This window comes from Pongo pygmaeus, chromosome 13 (assembly GCF_028885625.2).
Source record: "Pongo pygmaeus isolate AG05252 chromosome 13, NHGRI_mPonPyg2-v2.0_pri, whole genome shotgun sequence".
NCBI lineage: Eukaryota > Metazoa > Chordata > Mammalia > Primates > Hominidae > Pongo > Pongo pygmaeus.
In genome coordinates this window covers 122286879-122311750 of record NC_072386.2, presented here as the reverse complement: position 1 = coordinate 122311750, position 24872 = coordinate 122286879, and the positions used below count along the sequence as shown (strand labels likewise).

Genomic DNA, 24872 nt, shown 5'->3' with positions numbered 1-24872 from the left:
TGTTCCTCCCTGATGCCATCTTGTCTCATTGGCTTTTTGTCCTGGTCAGAGCTAGATCACATTGAGAGAGAAAGAGCAGGGAGCATCTGTGGGCAGAACCCGGTAGCCGGGGGTGGGAAAGGGGTTTCTCAAGTCAGCCCCTCCCTGGGGGGTGTTGGTGCACAGGCTGGTCTGACCCTCCCTTTGCACTGTCCGCATGGAGTGCTCCTCTTTGGGGAAAAGGACTGTGCCGCTGTCCCAGTGCAGTGAAGCCCCCTGGAGGCCTCTCCCTCCCACTGGTGCATGTTCCTCCTTGGCCTGGCATAGCTCACGTAGTATGTAGGTGCTTCAGGTTATTTCACACCATTGACTCCTGGACTCTCCTCCGTTCTTGGGGGTTTAGCAGTACAATATAGTCTACAAGTCTATACCCTTAAGGGTGTGGTCTACCAGTCTGTGCCCTTAGGGGTGTAGTCTGCCAGTCTGTGCCCTCAGGGTTAGCGTCTACCAGTCCATACCCTTAGGGGTCACATCTACCAGTCTGTGCCCTTAGGGGTAGAGTCTACAAGTTCATACCCTTTGAGGCAGAATCTACAAGTCCAAGGTTGAGTCTCCACGGATCTCCAGCTGTTTTGAGTGCTGGCTTCTCTCCTCACCAGACCCTGGGCTCCCTGAGGTCAGAAATGAGTCCCCATGCCTGGCACATAGCAGACAGGCAGGCAGTGCCCATTCACTCCTGTCCTGCCCCTCTTCTCCCCATCCCACCATGTCTTGCTGATACTGCACAGGGCATTAGCCTTGAGCGGGTCCGCTTCTCTCCAGCCCATGGCCACTCGCTTCCTCCCCACCCCCATGTCTCACCTGGATGCACTGCAGCTCCTGACTGGCCTTCCTGCCTCTGCAGAACCAGGGCCAGCTTCCCTGGCTCTTCGGAGGCCCTCACACTGCTTCTCCCCACCTTATCACGAACCTGTCCCCTGCACACCTCCACTGCCTTCCCTTCATCCCTTCCCAACATACGAGTTTCTCCTTCCTGCACAACCCTGTCTTCTCCCCCACCGTGTTTTCTCCTTACTTGCTGTGTGAACCTGAGCACGCCGCCCCGCCCCAATGCCCTGGGCCCCGCTTTCCTCTGTGCAGTGGGAGCACAAGGTTGTTACAAGGATGAAAAGCACACGTGTAGTACGTGACGCACAACCAGCATTTCATGGAAAGGGAGCTATTGGCATCAGATCTGTCGCCATGTGGGGGAGGCTGCTGCTTTCCTATGTCATGCTCCGGTTCGTCTTCTCAGGATTGCATGTCCCCTGAGGAGAGGGGATGGGCTGTGAACTGGCAGCTTTGGTGCAGCCTAGCCTCTAGCTCCCATGTAACAGATGCATTGGTCCCAGGCTCTGGCCCAGAATCCATTTTCTTCCTCATTTTCCTTCCCTACTGACCTGAGGCTCTGGCTGCTGTGTCTGGCTGGAGAGTTTCCCGGGTAGTTCCTGTCTGCAGAGCCCTTGAAACACAGTTTGGCTCCTGCAGTGTGTTCCCCCTGTGCTTTTCCACTCTTCCTAAAAGACCCAGTGCTGCTCTGAAGTGTGAAGGCTGGATTAGATCCCACTCAGCTTGACCTGGTCTTGTGGAAGGAGGTACATGCAGACCAGAGCCCCTTCCAGGTCGCTGCAACCCTCAGGGGATAATGTAGAGCCACCTATAGAGAAAGGCCCAGCTCTGGAGGAGACGGCGTTACCTCCTGAGCCCAGGAGCGAGCCTGCCTTGCCTTACTGTGGGCAGTAGGGAGTGTGCCCATCTCGACAGCAGGACTGGTCACAGCCTTGACAGCAGGAACAGAGCTGAGAGTGCCTCGCGTTGGGGGCTTTCAAAAGCAGCCACTCTGATGCAGCTGTTTCCACCCCCTGGTTCTAGACTTTGAGAATCTTTATTTACAGCCTGGCATTTTGGCTGATCGGTGCCCCTTGACCAGCTTCAGGCACAGTAGTGTCACCGTAGCACCTGGCCATGGTTGTACTTCTGACTCCATCTATGACAGGCAAACTGTCATGTGGGAGTTCAGTCAGGGTGGTGGGGAAAATTACAGAGGAGAAGTTTTAAGATAAAGTTATAGGAAATAGACAAAAACCTTCTTGGAAGGCCGGTACCCAAAGGATCCCCATTCCTTGTAAAGGCTGTGCACTGACACGCACCCTGAGGGCCAGTTCCACGTCCAGTGCCTCTCGCCTTTACTTCCACGTCAGGCTACCGTTTCCCTATCGAGGGCCTTCCTTCCTACGCTGTGATCAAGTGGTTCACTGCAGTTCTAGAGATGGAGAAGCCAGGAGAGAGAAGCTGAGCCATTTGTTCCAAGTTAAGCTAGAGCCAGGGTTGGAATCCAGATCCCCATCATGAAAAATACAGCGTTAGATTAACATTTTTGAACTGCTTAATTGCCAAATACATTTTGAGATCTCGTAAGACTGGGTCAAAAGAAAAGTGCGTAGGCTGGACGTCGAGAGGCGTGTATTTCTCCTTCATGTTCTGACATGTTACAAAGTGTAGCTACAGGCTGTAAATAGAGTTCTAAGAATAAGTATAAATTAGAGCCCCTGTCAGGCTGTTGAAATGCAAACTGAGTAAAAATAGTCGTCAGACTTCTAGAACTGAATTTGAATCATTTTTCAGTCTGTACTAAATCTTTCTATAAAGGGTTGATGCTATTCAGATCAACACTTAGTGAATTACAGAGCATCCTAGAATGTATTGGAGGTTTTGCAAGAGTGTAATTTGCCATGAAGCCATTGGCCAAAACGTAGTATTTTCAAGGGAGATATTGTGATTCCAGTCGCAAAAATATGTCACATGAGAAGGAACTTAATAAGGAACTTTTGCATTCACCCATCTTCTCCCAAGCAACACATTTTTGTTCTTTTACATCCTTTTTTCTTAGGATATTCAAGTGGTTTTTAAAAATGAGCTCCACTAAGGAGTTTATTTGAAAAGGGAGAAGATATTTTTCGGACCCAACATAATGCTAATGTTGCCTTTCTTTGGTGAGAAGAATGCCATCTTGTCATTCACACAGTGTGACCCACAGGACTGCCTTCTTACCAGGATCAAAGACAAAACGGTCTATGGCAGATCTCAGTTCAGGTGCATGTGGCATTGGCCTCAGAACCTACCACTTGGCTTTGGAACTCATCTTTTGACATTATGTGAGGTATAGTTATTGTTATAAATTAACGCAAGGGCATCAGAGAAGAGGAGTTGCCCCTGGGCCTAAGGTAGACCCTACTGTGTAAACCAGTAGTTAATTGAGACTGTAAGGAAAGAGAAGACAAAGCCAGAGGTATCCCTAATAGTTTGCCAAATGGAGTAACAAGGAGTGTTACCAAGCACCTTTCCTGGGGCGGGAGGGTGTCCTGGGAGTGGTCATACTCCATACTCCATCAGATAAGCTTTTCTCCCCAGGCAATCATGTGGGTGTCATCAGCAGTTAAAAGCTCAATTTCCTTCCAGAATAGATAAATTAGGGCCCACACTTTGAAGCTCACAGTCCCCTAGTTGAAGGACATATGTGCTCTGAGCCCAGCGCCAGTGCTGAGCTGTGGCTCCCATTGATTCTCCGCTGAGGAAGGAAGCCCAGACCACACTAGAAAAGCAGCTTCCCCGAATGTGTTTTCTCACAAATGAGGGATAAAAATTTAAGCCCGAAAACCAGCTGTCCAATAGCTTATCTGTTTTGCTAAGTAGCATCCAAAAACTCTGAAGTCATAAGCCTTGCTTGAGCCAAGATTATGCAGTAATGACCAATTTCTGGCAACTTCCCTTCCCAAACACTTCACCATGCCAGTGAATCCATTCATTTACATGACCACATTTCCTTGTAACTGGTGGAGCTGACAATTCTCCAGGGCTTGGAGCTCAAGTCACTGTGGAGCAACCATTCTGATCAAGGTCCCTCAGCCTGTGTCCCCTAACCGTCAGCCGCTGATGAGCAGATAGCCTCCTCTGGCACGCGATCTTCCTGATCAGCAGAGGAATTAAGTGGAGTGGCTGTTATATTGAGGACTCAGAATTGTTCCTTTAAAGATCTGCTTTCCTGCTGGGCACGATGGCTCACGCCTATAATCACAGCACTTTGGGAGGCTGAGGTAGGAGGATCACTTGAGCCCAGGAGTTCAAGACCAGCCTGAGCAACACAGCAAGACCCTATCTCTACAAAATCCAAAAAATTAGTTGTACCTGGTGACACATGCCTGTATTCCCCCCTATTTGAGAGGCTGAGGCAGGAGAATCAATTGAGCCCAGGAGGTTGAGGCTACAGTGAGCCGTGACCGCGTCACTGCACTCCGAGAGCGAGACCCTGTCTCAAAAAAAGAAAGGAAGATCTTTCCTGCTTTCTTGCTAAGGCAACACAGAGCCCATCCCTAGTCCTTTTTCCATGCTAGGACTATAATAGAGAGAAGGTGTCACCGAAAACTGGTGCCTTTTCTAAGTATTTCACTTGTGAGAAAAAAAGAAAACTGGTGCGTGGCCAGCTTCAGGCAGCTTTGCCTTTTAATGAATTGGCCACACGCTCGCATATGAGGTCATCAGCCTCTAACATCGTTTCGACTCCAGGGCCCAGTGGCTTTCAGGGGTGTGTTTCCAAAGGAGCTGGTTGCTGATTCCACCTTTTCCCTGCCTGTCCTGCTGCACTCTGGCCAGTGCACCCCTCTCTGCATCCTGGCTTATGGATCAAGTCTCAGCTCACTGGGCTTTGCATGCCTGGTGTCACAAAGCACTCAGCTGAGGAACTCTCAACAGAGTTGGTGAGGCTGTACCCTGCAGAGCTGTGGGATTGCATGGTTAGGGCCTGTCTCGTCCAGGATATACCTCAGTATTTCAGAAAACACGAACTGATTGTGATATCAGCCATCCCCACGCCACCTCTTGCCGGCTGTGTTATTAGGCACATGGTCTCCCCTCCCAGCCTCAGTATTTTCATCAGTAATGAGAACAGTAAGGCACTGTGTGTAGGTTAATTGAGATGATCCATGCAACGCTTCATCTGCCTAGCAGGAAGCATGAGGTAGGAGTAGTTGTTCTCGTCCTCATGAGGCAGTCCCTGCTGTGTTTCAACTGGCTATGTGACCAGGGCTGACATTGGGGGCCAGGCACCCCTCTCCTAACTGGCACCCCTAGATCTTCTACAGAAGTTTGCAAGTCTCAGACAGGCAGCCCTTCCCATTCTAAAATCCTCAGCCCAAACAGTCTTATTCTGGCTATAAATAAAAGTTCCTGCTGCACAGAGAGCAGCAGCTCGTCAGAAGCAAAGCCGGGCACGAGCCAGATCCTAAAATAAACTCCAGGCTGTGATGAGGCGGCGTTTCTGTGGAATGGCCCGCCCTGCCTTTCTCCCTGCCCCTGTGGATAAATGTGATCATAAGGGGCTGGAAGTATTGCTCTGGGAAATCGGTAGAGATGGGGGCCTGTTGTAAATGGTGTGACCATGAGCCCTGATGCAGCTCCTGGCATCTGCAGAGCCCAAGGGGCACAGCAAGGGCTTCATGGTGATCAGAAGGTTTTCCCTGTGTCTCCCTGCCCCTTGAAGGTACCTTTCCAGTTTGGCTCTTGTCCCAGCACGACTGCATAGCTTGAATACCAGAACGTGAGCTCACAGCTGCAGAGGCAGGGGCAGAGCAGGCCAGGCCCCTTTGTCCAAGAGAGGCCGACCCTCCTTGCTTTCTCCTTGGTAGCTGCCCCCTCCTTGGCAGCCCACACCCCTGGTCGTTTCCTCGAGCCCCCCTCCCCAGTGTCTGGACCTGAACCCATGCAGTGGGTGAAGTTTGTCTCTTACCCATCCACACTCAAAACTCAGACACTGCTGTGAGTCAGGCAATATTCTAGACACCTTAATTAATACAGTGCCTAGACTATGTATTAGGTGCCTACTAAAATACATATCAGCAAATATGTATTAAGCCCCTACTGAATGCCCCAGTGCTGTTATTTAGGGCAGTTCCTGGATTGTTTGGAGGGCAGGAGAGGACAGCTGCTGCTGGCCGAGAGGTCGTCCACACCAGCACCATGTGGAGGACTTGCATGTAGTGCTCTGTGTCTCGTGGAACGTCCGCAGAAACCTTATGGGAGAAGGGCTATTATTTTCATCCCCGTTTTAAAGATGAACAGCTTGAGCTGAGGCTCACGAACTTCAGTCACTTGTACTAGGGCACACAAGCAGAGATGCCACGAGGGGCAACTGGAGACCTTGCAGTCAGCAGCTGCCCTGTGCCATCTCCCAGAAGAGGCACCACGCTGTGGGAGTCTGCCCCTCACCTTGTTGAATTAAAACCGGCTAAACACACCATGTGATTGGTTAGGAAGACACTTCTCCAACTTGGTACATTTCGTGATGACACAAAAGCCATTTGTGTATGTGTAAATCAGGTGCTCAGTTATTGCAGGGCACATGGAAGCACAAAGTGACTTTACACAGGGGCGCCAATGAGGCTATTTCAAGACTCCAGAAGGAGTTGGCGCGGAACATGACTCCTTAAACTAGGCGGCAGCAAGGCAAGGTGAGGGGGATCTGTTTAGCAAATCTCGTGGCAGCGTCTGGGCATTGGGGATGAACATCTGGCAGATCTGAGAATTGGGGCTGCAAAAGATTGAGCCACTCCCTGAAACAGTCATGCAAGGGTTCCCTGAAGGCAGCCCCCCAGCAGCACACTGTCCCACCCTCAGCCAGTGCATCCCGCTCGCTGTCTTCTCTGTGGACCTTTCCAGCCAGTGAGGGAGGCTTGCTGTGTGCAGGCATCCTCCAGAGATTGATGGAAAACCCAGAAAGCCAAGCCCTTCACCCCACTGCCATCCCAGGAAGGCCTAGAGTGAGCTCCCAGGCCTGCAGCACCGTCCTGGGTAATTGCTGTGAAACGGTGAAGTGTTGCGTGGAGCCTGCTGTGAGGGCATAGGTGAGGGCGGCAAGCCAGGGTGTACCAAGCAGGGTGTCTGCCCCCCGAGCTCCTGAAAGAAGAATATGAAGGGAACTTCACTTGTACAGGTACCTGAGTGTTCAGTGCTGGTCACATGTATGACTCTTCCACTGATTTATTTGAGCATGGCGTAGGGTTGGCCTTGAGTTTGTAGGTTAGATGGGAAAGCAGATGTGTAAGTGGTAGTGAGTGCTTAGGGCAGATGTCATGGATCTGGTGTGAGATCACAGGAGTGAGATGAGGGAGGAGCTTGAAACTCTGGTCAGTGCAGCCAGGAAGGGGCTGCAGCTATACACACAGGTGGAAATGAGAGGGTTGCGTTGTCCCTCGAGTTATAGTAGCTCTTTGTACAGGTTAAAGGGTAGCTTTGCCAAACTGCTTAAGGGCCAGGCATGGTGGCTGATCCCTGTAACCCTAGCACTTTGGGAGACTGTGGCGGGCAGATCATTTGAGCTCAGGAGTTCAAGACCAGCCTGGGCAACATAGAAAGACCCTGTTTCTACAAAAAAATCAAAAAGTGAGCCGGGTGTGGTGACATGCACCTGTGGTCCCAGCTACTCAGGAGCCCGAGGTGAGAGGATTGCTTAAGCCCAGGAGGTCGAGGCTGCAGTGAGCCTGGGTGACAGAGTGAGACCCTGTCTCAAAAGAGAAAACAAAAAACTACTTAAGGACGAGTGGCTTTGACCTCTTGTTAGTTTAAAACTTCATCTTTCTTCCTCTTCTTCCTCTTTTCCATGGATTCTGAAAATCCCCAGCCACAGCAAACACAGAGAATGTTGGAGCGAGTGGCACGCACATTTGCACTGGGCTTGACTTTCCTCACGTCCTGGCCTCTGTAGTGGGCCAGTGAGCCCGGCAAGGTCTTTGTTTTGTTTAATTTTGTGACTCATTCATTCACCCATATCTTCAAGGACTTTGGACGTGGCCACCCCCACAGCGCTCTCTCAGCTCCCCATGATGGTAGCAGCATGGTGGCAGGCCTTTGTAGGACACGATGACATCACATCATTAGGTTCTCTCCACGTGGTGGCAGCTGACCAGTGGTCCTGGAACCCCTCTTTCCCTCCTTCAGCAGCAGAGCCCCAGCCTGGGGTGCTCACTGGACCCCAGAAGCCATGGGATTTGCTGTCACTTCTCAGCATAGTGTCTTTCCTCTCTGATGAGCATCTGGGGGAGTATAGCCTTGTGGCTACAAGGTGGCATCAAAGCTGTTGTAAGATCACATTTGTTTTTATTTGAGACAGGGCCTTGCTTTGTCACCCAGCCTGTAGTGCAGTGACTCGATCTTGCCACACTGCAACCTCTGCCTCCTGGGCTCAAGTGATCCTCCCATCTCAGCCTCCAGAGCAGCTAGAACTACAGGCACTCACCACCACCCCCAGCTCATTTTTGTATTTTTTATAGAGATAGAGTTTTGCCATGTTGCCCAGGCTGGCCTCAAACTCCTGGGCTCAAGCAGTCCACCTGCCTCAGCCTCCCAAAGTGCTGAGACTGCAGGTGTGAGTCACCATGCCCAGCCTACTTCATTTGTTAAAAAAAAAAAAAAAAAACAAATGGGGTAGGAAGAGAAATGGACTCAGACATCGTTAGCATTTCCATAGTGCAGCTTGCCAGCCACGCTTAAGGTTTGTGCCGCTCCTTTCCAAAAGCATTCAAGGTGGATTTCAATGTTTAAAAGTTGCAGTGTTTGACTCTTCAGGAATAAAACCTGAGAGATTCATCCAGAAATTCAAAATGAGTAATTACAATGACATTGAATTTGGCCATGAGGTTCCTGAGCAGGCAAGACAGCGATGGGCCACGCCGGTTTTATTTTCTGTCCCAGCGGAGCATGTGGCCACTCGAGCCACTGTGTCATGCTGTTTAGACAGCCCTGAGGACAGCGCTGTTCACTCTCCAGTCTCAGGGCCCTTCTCAAGGGAGGAGGTGCTGGGTGTGGGTATCACAGTGGCCTGAGGACTGGGGGTTGCTTGGCGTGATTGGTGGCCCCTGTTAGACTAAGTTACCGTGAACAGCCTGTCACTGCTCAGCTACTGCCAATCTAATTACTTTTTCTCTTTTCTGTTTCCTTCCCATATTCTCGTTTTTGTTTGTTCTCCACCTGGATTCTGTAGTATAAGTCTGTGTTTAGGTCCTACTCCCAGGATTTCGTGCCTCACCACCAAGCTTCCGTTCCGCCTTTCCTTCCGCCTACCTCCTCTTCCTCTCCACATTTCCCACCTGCCCACCAGTCTCAGAGCTCTGACTTAGCCGTGCCAACCATGGCCGGTCCACCTCCCAGCACCGTGGACGGGCCTCTCTCGGCTTCTCAGGAGAGCAGCTTTCATGGGAATACTGTCTGCCTTCCTTCCGAAACCTCTTTCACTGACTCGGTGAGAACTCAGCGCGCACACACACACACACACACACACACACACCCCTGCACATGGGGCTGCACGTTTTTTAAAAAGCAGTTTCACTGTTCCTGAAAGACACTGCCCCCCCTTTACTAGCAGTTGGGGGCTACCAGCGCGCACCTGCTGGCAGCATGGCTGAGCTGACAGCTACTGAGGGTCACAAGGTGCAATGGGAGCCCGTGTGTTTCCAGAACAGAACTGACTCTTCTCTACAAAGTTCTATCAAACTAGGAATCTGATTTTCCATAAATGGATTAGTGGCCATTTAGAGAGGAAGTTATCAGACGCATAAGATACAAAATGCTACTAGCTTTCCATTTACTTGTCTGTTTTTAGGGAAAGGTACAAACCCCTTTGCAAGTGTGGAGGTGACAGATTCAGGACAAGTATCTGTCCGGTTGCATGTGGTGCCGATGACAGAAGCCTGGTTTCTAGCCTGTTAAAGTACCTGTAGCGCTTCGTCCAACTCAGAGAAATGCTGCCTTGCAGATTGGAGCAGACAAGTATATGGGGCAGAGGAAGCGCAGGCAGCGGACCCCACTCCCCAGTATGTGGGATTGTCTTGATGTGTTGCTTCTCTCCCTCCATAATCGTTTCCCGCCACACTGGGTACCCCTGCCGTCTCCACTACAGTGGGGCCATCTCTCCAGGATGATTTAGCCCCGGACACCATTGAAGAAGCAGCAGCAGGAGACTTGGGTCCCCTCTAGCGCAGAGGCAAGAGGTGGCAAAAGCAGCTTTGCTCTCTGCACCTGGGGAGACCAGAGTGCAGGCCGTGGCGTCCTCTGGCCAGCTGTGAGGGCTGGCTGGAGGGCCTGGCCCATGTGTCTTTCCTCTCGTCCTGTCTCCCCCAGAGTGAAAACGCCAGTGAGGAAGCTGGTGAGGGTGAATATGTCAATCTGTATTCCTCTGGCCAGAGCAGCGAGGAGCTGGCTCCCTCTCGAGGAGTAAGTAACCTCGGGCGGCCTCCTGCATGTGGCCTGGCCTGGCGGGGCTTGGGCCCTGCCCTCCCGAGGCTGCTTCCCCCGCACCTGCTTCTGTTGGGCTGAGCCCCCTCCTAGTCACCAGCAGACTGGGCTCCTGCAGGCTGCTGGGAGCCAGCTCGGCCCTTCGGAGAGGACGTGGCTTCCAGGTGGAGGTCTGCCCTTTGCTCCTGCTTCAGTGCGTGTGGCACTCCTCAGAGCCTGGCCAGATGGGTCTTCTAGAAATCTCTGGGACCAGCATGGCACGGGCCCCGGCTGTGTATCCGGTGTTCTCTGTGGGGTTCTTTCCTCCCTTATCTTCTGTTGTTGGCTTCATCTTCTGTCCCTCATGCAGAGGGAGGGACTCTTCTCCCCATAGGGCCTTTCAGACCTTCATCTCCCTCTCCAGCATGTCCCATTGCTGCAACACTAACTGCTTCTGAGGAAGTGGGTGAGTCTGGCCCGTAGCCCCTGCCATGACTATGCACACCCCCTCCTGAGGGAGCCACAAGGTACCCGACATCAGCACCCTCGTGACGCTGCTGCCCCAGCTCCCGACCGTCGCGGTACAGCAGTTCTATTGAGCAATCCACTTTCCACATTTTGCTTCAGCCAAACATGAGCAAGTTCAAAAGCTTCAGAAATTGCTCCCCCCATGAGCCCAGGTGGGACAAGTTCCTTGAAGGGGAGGCCCATGAGGGCTGGAAGACTCCCAGTGATCCACCCCAGGGTGGGGCCCCACCCATGAAGAGCTTGGTCACACCCATTCAGGTGGTTCTCTCAGCAGGATCCCCACAGGGCTTCAGAGGCCCACCCAGAGCCAGCCCTGTTTCAGACATTAGCAGGTGTAGAACATTGAAGAGTGTTCACTCCAGTGGGATTTGACCCTGTCCGTGGGGGCTGTCTCCTCTGCTGACCTGTGCATCTGGCACCCGCCGGCTCAACCTCCCCATGGTGAAGTCCATGCGCAGGCAGAGGCCAGCTTTGCGTAGGTCTCTCCCTCCACTGTGACGCTTCCAGGGCTCACGGGCTCCTTGCCTTGAAGCACTCTTTCTGTATTTGTCCTGCCCCAGTTCTCCATCAGGCTTGGCAGCAGACCAGGGATGTTGGAGGGCCATGTTGTCACTGAGTAGGGCCAGCCCAGGGACCCAGGAGGAAGCGAGTCTGCCGGAGGAAGAGGGGACTGGCACCCCAGGGCCTGAGAGCTGGCCCTTTGGGGACTGAACCCGGTTGAGCACTGCAGCCCTGAGGACTTCTTTAAATCAGCAGAGTTTGGTTCATGACAGCAGGGCCCAGTGGTTAAGGGCACAGGCTTTGCAGGTAGATAGCCCTGGGTTCAAATCCAAGCTCTGCTGTTTATGAGCTGTGTGGTCTTGAGCAGGGTCCTTGACTTCTGGCCTCTGTTTCTATGCATGGAGTGGGGATGATGGTGTTAGCTCACTGACGAAGTCAAATGAGAAGCGGGCACAGCCTAGAGCCCAGTGCCTGGCTGTGCTTGGGGGGAGTGGCTATGACAGTCTTCTTTGAGGAGGTGGTTCAGGTGGCTTTGCCTAGGTTGGCAGCTTACAGATGTTACAAATAGTGGCACCTTTCACTTTCTCCAAAGACCAAATGCTAGTCTCGAGGGCTTGTGTTTCCTGTGATTAATGGCATTCATCGTTAATTTGTTCACATCTGAGATTGCTCCATAGGAACTTGCACTCCACAGCCACTTGCAGGCAGGAATGCTGGGAAGACAGAGCAGCCCCGCAGAGGGCCCCTGTCCAGAACTCAGCACCCACTTCTCTTTCCAGGAGCCACTGGCTGGGAAAGACGGACATCCCAGAGATCCCTCAGCGGTCAGCGGCGTCCCTGGGAAGGACGGCAGAGACGGCAATGAGAGGTAGGAAGCGGACCCAGAGGAGCTGGGTCCCCCGAGAGCAGTGTGCCCACTCATGAGGCCTACCTGAGCGGCCCCTCTCGGCTGGCCCCTAGGCCTGAGGGTATTTCAAGTTGAAACTCTTCCTTCTTTCCTTATTTCCTTTTCTTGTTTTTTAGAGACAGGGTATTGATCTGTTACCCAGACTGGAGTGCAGTGGCACAATTGCCACTCACTGTAACCTTGAACTCCCAGGCTCAAGCGATCCTCCCACCTCAGCCTCCCAGATAGCTGGGACTACAGGCACGCAGTACCACGCCCAGCTGATTGTTTTAGTTTTTTGTAGAGACGAGGTCTCGCTGTGTTGCCTAGGATGGTCACCAACTCCTGGCGTCAAGCGATCCTCCCACATCAGCCTCCCGAAGTGCTGGGCTTACAGGCATGAGCCACTGTACCTGGCCCTCTTCCTTTTTTTCTGATTCTCACATAATACAAGCTCAGGATAGAAACTGTTGAAAAGCATAGAAAACTGCAAGAAAGCAAGAAAAATCACTAATAACCCCACCCTGCAAAGGCCTTCACATGTAGTTTGCCATTACTTCTTGATTGTTTGCACCTATATTATCTACCTTACAAATTACCCACGATAGCCTTCTGTTTTCTTTTTCAAATCCCAGGCCAACCTTCCTTGGTCTTGGCCTCTTTCAAGTTGATAGGGAGTGTAAAAGACACCCCCTCCACCTACAAACTTGTTATCAGGGACATTTCTAGACATATGTGTGCATGTGGTGTTGCTAACAAAAATGTCTTGTATATCTTAATTTTTTGCAGCCAAGATCAGGAGCTGTTCATTGCATTTAGTCGTTACAGCTCTTTAATGTCTTATAACTTTTTTTTTTTTTTTTTTTTTTTTTTTTTTTTTTTTTGAGACGGAGTCTCGATCTGTCACCCAGGCTAGAGTGCAGTGGCATGATCTCGGCTCACTGCAACTTCCGCCTCCTGGGCTCAAGCGATTCTCCTGCCTCAGCCTCCCGAGTAGCTGGGACTACAGACGTGCCACCATGCCCAGCTAATTTTTTATTTATTTATTTTGTATTTTTAGTAGAGACGGGGTTTCACCATGTTAGCCAGGATGGTCTCAATCTCCTGACCTCATGATCCACCTGCCCCAGCCTCCCAAAGTGCTGGGATTACAGGCGTGAGCCACCATGCCTGGCCACATTTTTCAATATTAGCACAAACCAAACCTGACCAAGTGTAGAAATATGTAGTAAATTTCCCCAGTATGCACCTGTGAAATATGATGTGTAGGATCTGCAAATGGGCACTCCCACCTGCAACTTCACATTGACTTCCCCTTCTCTATGAAATGTTCCACGTGTTCAAGCTTTTCCTCCCTCCTTAGGTCAAGTTTTAGCCACCTCTGGGGTCTTTGGTGACCTTAGAGCAAGGGAGTGCCCACTTGTCATTATCAGGGCTCAGCATGAATGGTTGAAGAGGCAGTTAATAAAAATAGCAAAAGAAAGAAAAAGAAATGAGAAAGCATTGCATAGGGACCTGTTGAAGAGGGCCACCTGCCCAGCCTGCCTCCTGGCCACTCTTGTGCTCTCTGACTTGTCTGCCCAGCCTGAGGTTTCCCCAGGTGTGAAGCCAGGAATGGTGTGGTTTCTAAGTTAATACCTGGGGCAGAGTGTGTGGGCCAAGCAAATGCAGCTCGTGGGTGTGCCATCAGCTTCACTGGACCCCAAAGTATCGTCTTCAGAGTTCCAGATGGTTCTTGTGAAAGAGAAGGATGAACACTTTGACTGCTCAGAAATAATTATGGGATGTTGTCCCTCCATCAAGGCCAAACCACAGGCTGAACATTGACGAGATATGGAGCAGGGATCTTCTCGAGACTGGGCAGGGCCCACTCTGACCCATCCATATTCTTTTACTGAAGGCACTTTTTTTTTTTCCCTGAGACAGAGTCTCACTCTGTCACCTAGGCTGGAGTGCAGTGGTGTGATCTCAGCTCACTGCAACCTCCACCTCCTGGGTTCAAGTGATTCTCCTGCCTCAGTCTCCAAGTAGCTGGGTTACAGGTGAGCACCACCACGCCCAGCTAGTTTTTGTATTTTTAGTAGAGACAGGGTTTCACCATGTTGGCCAGGCTGGTCTTGAACTCCTGACTTCAAGTGATCTACCCGCCTCGGCCTCCCAAAGTGCTAGAATTACAGGCGTGAGCCACCACTTCTGGCCTAAAGTCACATATTTTTACATCTCAGATACCTGGTGTTGAAATGTGACCTATGACCACAAGACGGGCCAGAATAAAACAGAGAAACATGAAAGAAAATGCCAGGGGAAAGCCAGGCATATCTGTAGGCTCAGCTTCCAGTCTCACCAGAACACCCTAAGCTGAGAGACTCATCTTGGACACCCCCGGCCGTCCCACCTTCCCCTTTGTGGGAAATGTTCTCTCCCATCCTTCAGCTGGCAACTTAGGCTCAGTGCTGCAAGCCTCGGCTCACCCATCCCATTCCAGAAGCCTCCCAACCTTTAGATGAGGCCAGACCCCCTGGTTGTGCTCATGGTACCCTTCTGGGCTTCCCTTTTCTCTGTGCTACCGTGACCACTTGTTTTAAAATTCTGTCTCAAAAAAAAAAAAAAAAAAAAAAAGACTGGGCGCGGTGGCTCATGCCTATAATCTTAACACTTTGAGAGGCCAAAGCAGGAGAATCACATGAGTCAGGAGATCAAGACCAGCCTGAGCAACATAGTGAGACCTCATCCCTACAATGAACAAAATTATCCAGGCATGGTGGCTTGTGCCTGTAGTCCTCGCTACTTGGGAGACTAAGGTGGGAGGATGGCTTGAGCCCAGGAGGTTAAGGGCTGCAGTGAGCCAAGATCGCACCACTGCACTCCAGCCTGGGCTACAGAGGGAGACCCTGTCTCAAAAAAAAAAACAAATAAATGGCCGGGCACGGTGGGTCACACCTATAATCCCAGCACTTTGGGAGGCCAAAGTGGGCAGATCACGAGGTCAGGAGTTCGAGACCAGCCTGACCAACATGGTGAAACCCTGTCTCTACTAAAAATACAAAAATTAGCAGGACGTAGTGGCATGTGCCTGTAATCCCAGCTACTCAGGAGGCTGAGGCAGGAGAATCACTTGAACCCAGGAGGTAGAGGTTGTGATGAGCCAAGATTGCGCCACTGCACTCCAGCCTGGGCGACAGAGCGAGACTCCGTCTCAAAAAAAAAAAAAAAAGAAACAAGTAAATAAATTCTGTCTCCTGCTCGACTGAACCCTCAGGGACAAGAGGCTATGTCTGCTTGATTCACAGCTCTTTCTTAATGCCAAGCAAAGGGTCCCGTGGCAAGTCAGTCCTTGGAGAAGACTTGGGGAGTAGCCTCAAGAGCAATGCGGCTTTCTCTCCCATTCTGCTTGCCCCTTTGCTCCTCCTCTCCCTAAATGCTGACTGTGCGGTGGGCCTTGGCAGGGAGTGGCTGAGACCATCACTCAAACAGCTTAATGGAACCTTTTCATTTTCCCAGCGGAATCACTTCCGTGTACAGATGGGACATCCAGAGGCAGCAGCGACTGTCCTATGGCCACACAGCCAGTCAGTAGCAGAGCTGAGGATCTAGTCCATAGTGACGTAGCTGCCATCAGGGCAGGCATGTTCAGGGAGCGGTTTCGAGCCGTGCACACCGGCATTGCCTTGGCCTCCAGGCATTGGGAGCTGAGCCGGTTTGACACTTGCAACACAAACCACTTCTCCCCACAGGGCCCCAAAGTCACCAGATGCTCTGGAGTCGGCTCAGTCAGAGGAGGAAGTGGACGAGCTGTCCCTCATCGACCACAACGAAATTATGTCCAGGCTGACGCTCAAGCAGGAGGTGAGGACTTCCGGGGCTGGGACTTTACAGCCTGGCCCCACAGAGGAGAGCAGGTGGGGTGGAGGAGAATGTGATCTTGTCATAAGCAGAACAACCCTAGGAGGATTAGAGACCAAGTCTTTCAATGTACCTGGTGAGCCTCTGGGCTGTGGGCTCTGGAGGGGTAGACTCCAGGGGAAGTGTGCTGTCTCCTTCTGATGCTTATAGAAAGTGATCTTACACAGGTCAAGTTCTGCAGCCTCTCTAGCTAAAGATGCCAGAACTCCTGAGGGTGTGGAGATGGAACCCCTGTAAATGCTCTGCACACAGCCTGCGTGTGGTCAGCCCTCACTAATGGGAAACTTTTTCTGTTGTTGAAAAAATAGCCCCACTGTAGCTTCAGTCTGGGAGACAGAGGCAGGGGGATGGCTTGAGTCCAGGAGTTCGAGACCAGCCTGGGCAACATAGCAAGACCCATCTCTAAAAGAAAAGAAAATTCAGGCCTGGACACTGTGGATTCCCTGGTCCTGTGCCTTGCCTGCAGAACCTCGTTGGCGAAAACAGGGCCCAAACCTGTGACAGTGGAGAGGAAATAGGACAGAGAGTGCCCTGCCTCTCCCTCCTGCCGTGCAGTGCTAGAAGTACAAAGGAACAGCTTCATAAAGCAGCCTTGGCCCGCACCAGGAGGAAACTGTTTTGGGGCTTCAATTTGATGACACATGGACAAAAGGGCAGATACTGCCCTTTGCGCACTCCCAGGCAAGGATGCGCTGGCTCTGGCCATGGCAGGGAGCAGCCCAGGAATGTGTCTGCGCCTTGGGCTGTCACACGCAGGCAGGGCTGGTGGGGTACTCACACAGCTGGGCTCCTCTGCAGAGATCCTTGCCATAAATTTGTTCCCTAAAATCAGGTCAAAGGCATAGTTCCTACTCCTAGAGGTAAACCCAAGACAATCTCAGGCCTCTGGAGTCAGGAGGTAAAATACCAAAGCCTAAAAATAAAAAGGTGGGCGAGTCCCGGAGTGTGTACCGCAGCTGAGAGGGCTGGTTCCGTCCCTCCAGCGTTACAAAGCATGGAGTACTGAGGGCCAGGGCCAGAAACAGGCCTGGGGGTTTGTCCTGGACCTCCGTTCCTGGCCCTAGTCACAGCTCTTTTTGGCTCTACGCTGGGTGGCCTCTGTTTGCCCACATGGAAGCAAGACTTGCTTCTTAACAGGCAGGTGGGTTGGTGGCAGGTGTACAGCGTCAGAAGTCATTGAATATCTCTGTCTGTAATGCTTTGCTCTCCTCTAAGGAAGGGCCCCATGGAAGAACCTGTGCCAATGCAAGTAACTTCTACTTCCACGTGGGGAGATGGATTTAGATGTAGGGCAGCTTGCTGCAGTTTTGGGGAACATGAACATGCTTAGAAATAGTCCTGCTGCCCCCACAGGCATCCTGGGCAAGGCTGGGGACTGTCTTGCCCCCAGGGGGTCCTACCTCGCCTCTGACTTGTGGTTTGGTGAGCAGGGAAGGATGGAAGATGCTGTGTCCCCTGGCCCAAGTTGTGTGCTCAAAACAGTGACATGCCCTGGTGCCTTGGTGCCAGGGCAGCTCCCAGGCCATCCAGCTCCCAGACACAGTCCAGTTTGTGCCTGTCACCAAGCACAAGGTGAGTCTGGAGGGCGCCCCTGGCATTGCAGCGCAGCCACACTGCTCCTGGGCCGAGGAGCACAGAAGGAGAGGGGACTTGGGGTCCCTGCAGTGCATTTTCTTTGTCATCTCATTCCTGCCTGTTTCTTCCTAAACTGATTCTCTGAAGGGCATACTCTGCCTCATACCTTCCTTGGCTGTGTTCATTACAGGGTGATGACGGGCCGGACGTCCGCGGAGGATCTGGGGACATCTTATTGGTCCATGCTACTGAGACTGACAGGAAAGGTAGGGTGCCCTCACCGCAGCGGCCTTTGTGTCTGAGCTCACTAGATTGGGGCTGGTCCTGCCCTGGGTGCGACTCAGCCTCCCCCACTGTCCTGTCCCCTCCTGGCAGCCAGCCCTGAGCAGGTCTGATCAGCAGTCCTGGTGCGCCTGAGTCAGAGCAGGGAGAGCCCACCTTGGAAGACAAGTAGATCATGCTCAACTCCCGGCGTGCGTGGCATCTGTCCTCCACTGGTACAAGGTAGTGACCCCAGGGCCTCCAGGGTCCTTGAGGGGCTCAGCGCATAGTAAGCGCGCCACAGACAGCGCCTTGAGTGATGGCATGTCACCCAGTAGTACTAAACTTAAGATAACATGCAGGTACCTTTTGATTCCTTTCCTGACTGCTGAGTCACTCTATTGTTCCAAACCATTAGACTGGACTTCACTCACATACTGCATGAGGAAATTCTTGAAAGTTTGTTCTGTCCAGGAACCTTCAATTCTGTAGCAGTGGCCTCAGTTTCACAGCACACAGCTGCCGCACCCCACCACGCATTCAGTGTGCTGATTGAGAGGGCTGGAAAAGCAGGGACCATCCCCTAATCCCTAAGACGTCCTGTTGGGTGGACTCTGCTAGCAAAAGAGCTGTCATTCCCGGTCATGTTCTGGAAAGGAGGTGCCAGTGACCTGATGGGGCACGGCCGCAGCACCCTTCACTGCCTGCCCTCAAGGGGCCAGCACCACCCGGCCGGCCAGTCTCTCCACACACTGCTTCTCTTTTTACATTTAAAAAAATGATTTAAAAGATGATGTCAGAGCAATGGTGAAGTAAATTGTGGAGGGAATGAAAACACCCCCACCTTGAAATCCTAGCCCAACCTGTTTCATTTCTGTAAAGGACTCTGTCCCTGTGTTTCCTCAGCACGTTTTCCAAAACATGTGACCCAGAGTGACTCGGGGAATTTCTGAATTATGGAAGTAGTACTAAAACATATTTACATTGCAGAAAATTAGAGAAAAAAGAAGAGATGGCTCCCACAAACTCACCACAGCCACTGTTCCACCCTCACCTTCACTGTTCCCTCACCCTTTGTTTGTTCTGAACAGGGCAGGGCCCAGACCTGGCGATGCTGCATCCTAGCCCCAGCTGTGCCATGACAGGCTCAGAGGGCCCCTGGGCAGTCCCCAGCCTTCTCAGCCTGAGCCCACTCCACTTGTTGAAGGGGTGAACGGTGCCTGTTGTTGTGTGGATTACGTGAGGGAGTGTGAAACCTGCCCCGCATGTCAGCGGTGCTGGGGGCGTGATCAACAGCATCCCGAGCGCCGAGCACAGCCCTTGCTTGGCTTCTCTGCAGTGAATCCTCCTCCCTGCCTGACACAGGGGGCTCCATCCTCAGCCGGGCATAGGAGCTATTTTCATTTCCTTTTTGTCCACAGCGAGGGGCTGAAATGGGAGCTGGCTTCAGACCTCGGCTCCAAAGGGTGAACTCCACTGTCCTGTCGGGTACAGCCAGCTGTGGCCAAGGCTGGAGGGGTCCCCGAGACAGGACAGCCAAGAGGCTTCTGACTTTTGCTGGCTGGACCTGCTGAGAGGACGCTCCGTGCCGGTGGGAGCTTTGCCTGATTTTACTAGCAGAAAGGTTGGAGGCTCCCCAGAACCAGTTTTACGTAAGAAGTATTACTGAGGCAGAAGCCATGGCTCCACTGGGAGGGTGAAGCACCTTGTGGCAGGTAACAAAGCAAGCTCTTTGGGCAGGTGCATCCTGCAAGCCAGAAACTGCACCAGCAGCATGAGCAGCCGGGAGCCCCGTGGCTCAGGCCCATGGAGCCCAGCCTGCCGAGCAGGGCTTGGCAGGGAGAGGCCGTGTGGGGGTGCTTTGTGGTTGCGCGGCTCTGCTCTCAGATGTCAGGACCTGCATGGGAGAAGGTCAGGTCAGCCTTGGCCTCAGGCCTCAGCTTAGATCCTGTCTATCCCTCGGCAACTGTGTGCCAGGCCTGTCACTTAGCCCCGGAGCTTCCGATTCCTTAGGAGGAAAATGAGGGACAATTTTGGGGCCTTTTAGGGCTGTCACAAAGACCAGGTGAGCCAGGGCGCACAGAGTGCTCAGGGCTGCACCGAGAGTCCTGTGATCACTAGAGGGGTGGCACAGCACTGCCCATCCCAGAAGCCAGGCGCTGTCCCATCTGCCATAATCCAGGGCACAGCAGATGGGGGAGGGCTCTGGAATTGGGCAGACATGGGCGCCAACCCGGCCACATTGCTTGCGGGTGGTGTGGCCTCATGCCTGGGCTCCTCCTCTCTCGGTGGAGTAACAGGACTCTCTGTCCTTGTGGGATTGCTCTGGGCATTGAAGGATGTGGCATATGTTCAGGGCATGGCCCAGTGCTCACCAGCGAGTCCCACGAAGTTGTCAGGGCTACCGTCAATGATGCACCTGCAAAGGCCAGTTGACTTGGGCCCATCCTTCCAGAAGTAGGTATGGGTCTATGCTGGTGCCATCTCTGCTTCCTTCCCCAAACTCTTCAAACAAAAATCCAAGCTTGACAGTGAACTGGGTGGGTGTGGGGGCCGAGGAATGAGCCTGAGCACGGTGCAGATGGGCCCTGCTGTGATTCCCAGCCCGGAGCCTCCCTCACCTGCCGTCCCCACCCCACGCAGCCCCCAGTGCAAGAGCAGGTGTGGGTTTTCCTCTCTTCTTTGATGCAGGAGGGGATGGAGCAAGGGTGGAGGCAGGAACCAAACCAGCATGACTCAGCTGGAGATGTGGGTTCCTCGAGGTTCCTCTACCCAGCAGCTCGGGAATGAGTGAGAAGGTGGGAGCGGGTGGTCTATGTCCAGAGCACAAGATTTAAGCAGTGCGTGTTTGCACCCAGCCTCACAGTGAGGAGCACAGCTGCGGAGCCTCCTTGGGCCTCACACCTCAGCAGGCATGGGGGGTGGCTACAGGGAGTGAGTCTGGCCGCCTGTTGGCTCAGGCAGTGTCCTACATTTTAAAATTCCACTTTTTTCTGTAATATCAGAGACAGCACAGTTGAGAAGGTGTCACACAGCAAATAAATAGGGCTGTTGTAATTCTGGAAAGTCTGGGGGTCCCTGACTGTTACCAGCCCCCTCTAAGAGGAGGCAGGCATGGAGAGGTGAGGGGTAGGCTGGAGCTGCCAGCCCACACCTGCCCAGTGGCTGGCACCATGCCCCTCCTTGGTACCCGGCCCAGGCCATGCCTCTTCAGCCTATCCCTTAGGACCCAAAACGTGGAATTTCCCCGGATTTTTGTGATTGGACCCTACCATCTAAAAGTACTGACCAGGCGCGGTGGCTCACGCCTGTAATCCCAGCACTTTAGGAGGCCAAGCTGGGTGAATCACTTGAGGCCAAGAGTTTGAGACTAGCCTGGCCAACGTGGTGAAACCTTGTCTCTACTAAAATCAGCCAGGCGTGGTGGTGCATGCCTGTGGTCCCAGCTACTCGGGAGGCTTGAGGCAGGAGAATCACTTGAACCCAGGAGGCAGAGGTTGCAGTGAACCAAGATCGCACCACTGCACTCCAGCCTGAGCGATAGAGTGAGACCTGTCTCAAAAATAATAATAATAATAAAAATTTAAAAATAAAAGCTTCGGATTTCGTTTCAGGATCCTGCTGGCAAGTTTGAACAGATGATTTTCTTTGTGCCCGTGATGGCTGAGACCCTCTGAAGCATCAAGCCTTAGACAGGCAGAGCCCCTCAGAGTCTAATCCAGGGCTGGCTCCTACCTGGAACAGGCATGTCGCTGGCTTTTGATGCCTAGGGCAGGCATCACTCATCAGCCTAAGTGCCCTTTTCCGCTGGGACCAGAGTTGGCCTCAGCTCCCACAGCACGGTTCTCCAGGCAGCACCCTCATCGGTAGAAAGTGCCCATGAGATAAAACCCTTTCCTGTTTCCCCTCTCTGATCTGCCATTTCCTTTGAGAGATGGACAGAGAGGACGTGTGAATTCTCTGGGACATGCAGGTGGAGGCACCAGAGTGGGTTCTCAGGCCCTCGGCTCCCTCGCCCATCCCACTCCCCGTGCCGTCTCCCCTGCCTCTCTCAGAGCAAGGACTCAAATCCACCCTGGCTCCCACCCCCAGCACTCTGCGCCCAGACAAGCAGCTTGCATTGCTTTTCCCTCTAGATTTGGTGTTGTACTGCGAGGCGTTCCTGACCACCTACAGGACCTTCATCTCCCCAGAGGAGCTCATCAAGAAGCTGCAGTACAGATATCCTTTCCTCCCTGACCCACGGCCCCTGCACCGTGGGCATTTTGGAGAGAGAGGGGCCCTCTTGCCCCTCAGCCCTCATGGGGGAAGCTGAGCAGCATGTTGGGTGGCAGTGTGATTGAAGTGGGGACACAGGAGCCCCACGGACCAAGGTTCCCACCTCTACCCTCCTGCATTCCAGCTTTGAGCTCAGGCAAGTTCCTCATCTCTAAAAGGGCCGAGTGAAATGATGTGAAGAGGCTGGAACATAGTCTGGGAATGTGTGTCTGGTGGCAGTTGTGGTCATTGGATGATTCTAAAAAAGAATCAGACATGCCCCAGACTGGGAGGGGGTAAGTGTGCCGGTCCTGCAGACGCCCCTGAGATACCCCCATGGTCGGCTCCGGCAGCTTCTCAGAGCTGAGCCCCAGGGCGTTGGGCACGAAGGATACCAAGACCCAAATAGACAGCTCAGGGGTCAGCACAGTCACCTTCCCCGGAGCAGACCCTGTGACTGCCACATCCACAACTGGAATGGGCTCCTGTCCCCAGATCTACCCCACGGGCCCACCCTCAGTAAATGTCACCCTCTGCAGTAGTGGCTGAGGAGGACCCCGGGGGCTTGGAAGGACCCGCTTGTGTGACCCGTTGCCTCTTCAAGTCCGAACCTGCCCACCCTAAGAGGCTGACCTGCAGCTGCTGCTCCAGGAGGGCAGCCTGGGTCAGCTGCTCCTCAGCCACCTCTTTGCACATAGTCCACGGCTGCCATCTGCTGGGCAGCCACCACCACCTGGGGTAGGAAGTCCTGAGTCCTCCCGCACCCCCGCTCCTTCCTGTGTGCCCTGAGCCTTCACTGCTCCACTCAGGACCTCCTGCAGACCTCCTGGCCTCCCGTTCTCCCCTCGTGTTGACCTTTAGAATCCCTGATCTATCAAGACAGACGTGGACATCTTTCACTGGCGGAGCCTCGGGTCCCCGGCAAGTTCTGTCACTCAGAGCGCCTGCCCACAGGCCTGACTCAGCGAATGGCTGTCACTCACACGTGTCGAGGACTTGCTGGTCAGGCGAGATGTGCTTTACACGTGTGCTTTCACCTAGCTCTGTGACCATTTTTTAATACGTGTGTGTGGGTGTGAATAAAATTACCATATTATACATGGGACCACTGGTCTATAACTTCCTATTATGTAATTGAGGAAACCGAGGCCCAGAGACGTGCAGGACCTGACCCATGTGGCTGCTTGGTGGGAGAGCAGCCACACGCCACTTGCCCCACTGCTGCCTGCGCCCAGGCTCTCAGCCTCTGCCTGGCTCAGCCATCATGGAAATATTGCAGCATCAAGGTCTGGGCCTGGTTGGCTGGCGACCCCTGTGCTGTGGGCCAAGCCACTGTCCCTGGTACGTTGCTCTATCCTGAGCCCCATGACTTGGAAGGTCGTGGATGACTAGAGAGCGGGCAGGAGGGTGTCAGAGTGGTCTGGGGAGTCGATGGCGAGCACAACAGCCGGGCAGGAAACCCTGACCGCAAAGCAGAGCCCGACCTCAGGGCATGAGCCAGAGCTGGTCGGGTGCTTGAAGTGCTGTCCTGGAGACAGGGAGCCAATGTGGAGCATGCTGCCGCTCTGGGAAAAGAGACCCGGCCCGGTGTCATGGAGGCGAGAGCTCCCCTGTAGAGCCCAGGGAGGCAGCCTCAGGATGGAAACTCACAGAAAGACTGGAGGGAGATACTTCTGGCCTACACACCTGCCCAGGGACCTGGGGTTTTGAGGGTGTTTGGTTTGGGCCCACCGTTCTCTGCCTAAGGTTCAGCAAGGCACTCTCTACATGTCTGTAATCTCACGGGCACCTCGGGGTGAACCCGATAGAAAGGCGGGTCTGGACAGTGCAGCGGAGATGGCGTGGCAGGGAGGAGAGGGCAGCAGCTGGGGGCATCCCTGGGGTCAGACGCCTGTGCTCAAATCCTGGCTTTGCAATTGTTCCACTGCGCTAGTCCCCATGCCCTCGTTTCTGGATGCCAGTGCTTTACAGGCAGGGAGATGGGCACACTGTGAGCACTCAGCGAGTGGTCACCAGGAGGCAGTCTTCCACTCCACCGCCCCCAGCCAGCCACATGGCTATTTCTTTAACCCGTTCTCCACATACGAGAAATTCTCTCCCTTTGCCGACACATTCAAGAAGCGCGTCAGCAAGAACACGTTCTTCGTGCTGGTACGGGTGGTGGATGAGCTGTGGTGAGTGCTTCACCCTTGGGGTCCTGGGGGCCAGTGGGGAGGCAAAGGCTCCATTCCACCTGCTTCTCCTGCCCACCGACTCTGGGCAGAGCTGGCTCTTGCCTGCTTTATCTTGGTCCTTTGAGAGAATGGCCTGTCCCCGATAGACCAGGGTGAGGTGGGTGAGGTATCTCTCCACCCTGCGCCCAGGCCCTGGATTTCCTCATGAGGTCCCTCCTGGACCCTCAGGAGAGAACCCACCCCACGCACCTGCTCCCATGGGTATGTTAGGTCCAGTCTTCAGCAGGCTGTGCTCTCAGCCGCCAGCCATGGTGGAGGCTGTGTGGAGGCTGGAATGGGAGAGGCCGCCTCTCCCTCGCTCCTCAGCATTTCCATGGCTGGCCATCTGACGGCATGGCACTTGCCATATCTGTTCCGCTAACAAATCTCCATCAGGTGGACTGCCTTCCTTCTGCTGGGGGAGACAACCATTGTAAGTGGCTGTGCAGCTGGGAAATGGCCACGCATGG

At 53.2% G+C, this 24872-nt stretch overlaps 1 protein-coding gene across 4 annotated transcripts in view; it reads left to right on the top strand.

The window, feature by feature from the left end:
* The window catches only part of RAPGEF1 (Rap guanine nucleotide exchange factor 1), a 162208-nt gene that overhangs the window by 125674 nt on the left and 11662 nt on the right, over positions 1-24872 (top strand). For 2 of the 4 annotated variants that reach the window (XM_054500110.2, XM_054500111.2), the window contains 7 exons: positions 9050-9307; positions 10186-10278; positions 12087-12175; positions 15928-16039; positions 17862-17937; positions 22069-22153; positions 24271-24363. In XM_054500110.2, the coding sequence (XP_054356085.1) occupies positions 9050-9307; positions 10186-10278; positions 12087-12175; positions 15928-16039; positions 17862-17937; positions 22069-22153; positions 24271-24363 (806 nt within the window). The remainder of the gene's footprint in view (positions 1-9049; positions 9308-10185; positions 10279-12086; positions 12176-15927; positions 16040-17861; positions 17938-22068; positions 22154-24270; positions 24364-24872) is intronic. The other 2 variants (XM_054500114.2, XM_054500115.2) reach the window with 1 other exon arrangement.